This window comes from Conger conger, chromosome 8, assembly GCF_963514075.1.
Source record: "Conger conger chromosome 8, fConCon1.1, whole genome shotgun sequence".
Taxonomy (NCBI): Eukaryota; Metazoa; Chordata; class Actinopteri; order Anguilliformes; family Congridae; genus Conger; species Conger conger.
Window position 1 is genome coordinate 64163684 of NC_083767.1, and position 5000 is coordinate 64168683.

A 5000-nucleotide genomic window follows, 5' to 3' on the forward strand; every position below is an offset into this window, starting at 1 on the left:
TCCCTCTCCCCCCTCCCCTCTCTCTCCCCCCTCTCTCTCCCTCTCTTCCTCGCCCACAGCTGGCTGCTCAGGTCCTGGATGATCTGGATGATGAGGATATTGGGTTTGGTCTGGTGGATGAACGGAAGGACAGTGCTGTGGCCAGGAAGCTGGGTAACTGTCCCTGCCGTGGGGGCGGGTTAGGGCTCTTCAGACATGGAAGCCTGGCTGTACAATCCTGCCATCTAGTGGCCAGTGTGGGGTAGCATTCTCCATCACCTCCATTACTGTTTCTACTGTTCATACGTACACACACACACACTCACACTCACACTCACACACACACACACACACAGACACACACACACACACACACACACACTCACACAGTGCCCTGTGTGTCTCAGGTCTGGATGAGGTGGAGAGCACACACACACACACACACACACACACACACACACACACACACACTCACACACACTCACACACACACACACACACACACACACTCACACAGTGCCCTGTGTGTCTCAGGTCTGGATGAGGTGGAGAGCATCTACATCTTCACAGATGATGAGATAATCGAGTATGATGGCGAGCTGGCAGCCGACACACTGGTGGAGTTTCTCTATGATGTGAGTGAAAATGATCAACCACTCTGCACTCAACACTTCACCCTGCCCCTGACTGATCAACCACTCTGCACTCAACACTTCACCCTGACCCAGACTGATCAACCACTCTGCACTCAACACTTCACCCTGCCCCTGACTGATCAACCACTCTGCACTCAACACTTCACCCTGACCCACACTGATCAACCACTCTGCACTCAACACGTCACCCTGACCCAGACTGATCAACCACTCTGCACTCAACACTTCACCCTGACCCAGACTGATCAACCACTCTGCACTCAACACTTCACCCTGCCCCTGACTGATCGACCACTCTGCACTCAACACTTCACCCTGCCCCTGACTGATCAACCACTCTGCACTCAACACTTCACCCTGCCCCAGACTGATCAACCGCTCTGCACTCAACACTTCACCCTGCCCCTGACTGATCAACCACTCTGCACTCAACACTTCACCCTGACCCAGACTGATCAACCACTCTGCACTCAACACTTCACCCTGACCCAGACTGATCAACCACTCTGCACTCAACACTTCACCCTGCCCCAGACTGATCAACCACTCTGCACTCAACACTTCACCCTGACCCAAACTGATCAACCACTCTGCACTCAACACTTCACCCTGACCCAGACTGATCAACCACTCTGCACTCAACACTTCACCCTGCCCCTGACTTTGACTGTGCTAAGTGCCTAAAGAGCTTTGTTGTTTTCTGGATGTTTATATGACTTTTATGAACCCACTAATCTCTCTCAGGTGATTGAAGACCCAGTGGAGATCATTGATAATGAAAGAGAACTGAAAGGTTTCCATAACCTTGATGAAGACATCAAACTGGTTGGCTACTTTAAGAGCGAGAGGTCTCCTCGTACGTATTGGATATTATCCGAAACCCATCCTATATCCATCCCACAATGATCCCAAACCACCCTAAACTCATTTCTGTATGTTTTTCACATGTGAAGCTGAATAACTGTGATTCCCTTAATGCATCTGCTCGATTGATTGCACATGTCTGCGGTGTCTCTGGTTTCAGACTTTGTGGAGTACGAGGATGCAGCTGAGGAGTTCCACCCCTTCATTAAGTTTTTTGCCACCTTTGACTCTAAGGTACGCCAGCAGAGTCTGAGCATCACAGTGTCAATGAATCACAGTGAATCACAATGAATCACAATGAATCACAGTGAATCACAATGAATCACAATGAATCACAATGAATCATAGTGAATCACACTACCAGAGCATCACAGTGTCAGTGAATCACAGTGAATCACACTACCAGAGTATCACAGTGTTAATGAATCATAGTGAATCACACTACCAGAGCATCACAGTGTCAGTGAATCACAGTGAATCACACTACCAGAGTATCACAGTGTTAATGAATCACAGTGAATCACACTACCAGAGTATCACAGTGTTAATGAATCACAGTGAATCACACTACCAGAGTATCACAGTGTTAATGAATCACAGTGAATCACACTACCAGAGTATCACAGTGTCAATGAATCACAGTGAATCACACTACCAGAGTATCACAGTGTTAATGAATCACAGTGAATCACACTACCAGAGCATCACAGTGTCAGTGAATCACAGTGAATCACACTACCAGAGTATCACAGTGTCAGTGAATCACAGTGAATCACACTACCAGAGTATCACAGTGTCAGTGAATCACAGTGAATCACACTACCAGAGTATCACAGTGTCAGTGAATCACAGTGAATCACACTACCAGAGCATCACAGTGTCAATGAATCATAGTGAATCACACTACCAGAGTATCACAGTGTCAGTGAATCACAGTGTCAATGAATCACACTACCAGAGTATCACAGTGTCAGTGAATCACAGTGTCAATGAATCACAGTGAATCACAGTGAATCACAATGAATCACACTACCAGAGCATCACCGTGTCAGTGAATCACAGTGAATCACACTACCAGAGTATCACAGTGTTAATGAATCACAGTGAATCACACTACCAGAGCATCACCGTGTCAGTGAATCACAGTGAATCACACTACCAGAGTATCACAGCTTCAGAGAATCAGTGACTCACAGAATTTTTAACGTACTCTCTCATACTAACCCTAGCCCCTGGCCATGCTCTGATTTGACCCCTGACCTCCAGATTGCCAAGAAGCTGAAGTTGAAGATAAATGAGGTGGACTTCTATGAGCCGTTCATGGATGAACCTGTGGCCATTCCCGGAAGACCCTACACCGAGGCTGAGCTTGTGGATTTCATTGAGGAACATGACAGGTGAGCAGAGAGAGGCACAGGTGAGAGATGTACAGGTGGGCAGAGAGAGGCACAGGTGAGAGATGTACAGGTGGGCAGAGAGAGGCACAGGTGAGAGATGTACAGGTGGGCAGAGAGAGGCACAGGTGAGAGATGTACAGGTGGGCAGAGAGAGGCACAGGTGAGAGATGTACAGGTGGGCAGAGAGAGGCACAGGTGAGAGATGTACAGGTGGGCAGAGAGAGGCACAGGTGAGAGATGTACAGGTGGGCAGAGAGAGGCACAGGTGAGAGATGTACAGGTGGGCAGAGAGAGGCACAGGTGAGAGATGTACAGGTGGGCAGAGAGAGGCACAGGTGAGAGATGTACAGGTGGGCAGAGAGAGGCACAGGTGAGAGATGTACAGGTGGGCAGAGAGAGGCACAGGTGAGAGATGTACAGGTGGGCAGAGAGAGGCACAGGTGAGCTGTTTCTGCACACTTGTCTCATAATTCTCTCACATGCTCATGTCATCATGATTAAATGCTATAGTCTCAGAGATTCCTAATATTCCTATGGCTAATGCTACAATCCTTAGTATTATCATTACTAATGCCACAGTGCAAGCTGTGCTTTGCTTTTTTGGTTGAATATGCAATCTGGAATAAAATGAATTAAATATATATATTTTGGTAAATTTCAGACCAACTCTGAGAAAACTGGAGCCTCACAGCATGTATGAGACATGGGTAAGGTTGCTGACCCTCGCCAAACACAGACATCTCTTCCTTACCTGGCATTCATTATCTATTGACCGCCATATATACTACCTCGTTGCCTATCATTCAGCATCTATCACTCACCATAGATATCACCTCATTACCTATCATTCAACATCTATCACTCACCATAGATATCACCTCATTACCTATCATTCAACATCTATCACTCACCATAGATATCACCTCATTACCTATCATTCAACATCTATCACTCACCATAGATATTACCTCATTACCTATCATTCAGCATCTATCACTCACCATAGATATCACCTCATTACCTATCATTCAACATCTATCACTCACCATAGATATCACCTCATTACCTATCATTCAACATCTATCACTCACCATAGATATCACCTCATTACCTATCATTCAACATCTATCACTCACCATAGATATCACCTCATTACCTATCATTCAACATCTATCACTCACCATAGATATCACCTCATTACCTATCATTCAACATCTATCACTCACCATAGATATCACCTCATTACCTATCATTCAACATCTATCACTCACCATAGATATCACCTCATTACCTATCATTCAACATCTATCACTCACCATAAATATCACCTCATTACCTATCATTCAACATCTATCACTCACCATAGATATCACCTCATTACCTATCATTCAACATCTATCACTCACCATATATATCACTTCTTTACCTATCATTCAACATCTATCACTCACCATAGATATCACTTTTTTTACCTATCATTCAGCATCTATCACTCACCATAGATATCATCTCTTTACCTATCATTCAACATCTATCACTCACCATAGATATCACCTCATTACCTATCATTCAACATCTATCACTCACCATAGATATTACCTCATTACCTATCATTCAACATCTATCACTCACCATAGATATTACCTCATTACCTATCATTCAACATCTATCACTCACCATAGATATCACCTCATTACCTATCATTCAACATCTATCACTCACCATAGATATCACCTCATTACCTATCATTCAGCATCTATCACTCACCATAGATATCACCTCATTACCTATCATTCAACATCTATCACTCACCATAGATATCACCTCATTACCTATCATTCAACATCTATCACTCACCATAGATATCACCTCATTACCTATCATTCAACATCTATCACTCACCATAGATATCACCTCATTACCTATCATTCAACATCTATCACTCACCATAGATATCACTTCTTTACCTATCATTCAACATCTATCACTCACCATAGATATCACCTCATTATCTATCACCCACCACAGATGTTTTACTCATCATCTATCATCCATAGATACAACCACTTTACAACATCAATCACAAATGAATTCTGAAATAAAT

The 5000-nt window shown here is 44.3% G+C and overlaps 1 protein-coding gene across 2 annotated transcripts in view; it reads left to right on the plus strand.

The window, feature by feature from the left end:
- The window catches only part of casq1b (calsequestrin 1b), a 23511-nt gene that overhangs the window by 15497 nt on the left and 3014 nt on the right, over positions 1-5000 (plus strand). For both annotated transcript variants that reach the window (XM_061251160.1, XM_061251159.1), the window contains 6 exons: positions 60-153; positions 514-614; positions 1380-1491; positions 1660-1733; positions 2766-2896; positions 3558-3603. In XM_061251160.1, coding sequence (XP_061107144.1) covers positions 60-153; positions 514-614; positions 1380-1491; positions 1660-1733; positions 2766-2896; positions 3558-3603 — 558 coding nt within the window. The remainder of the gene's footprint in view (positions 1-59; positions 154-513; positions 615-1379; positions 1492-1659; positions 1734-2765; positions 2897-3557; positions 3604-5000) is intronic.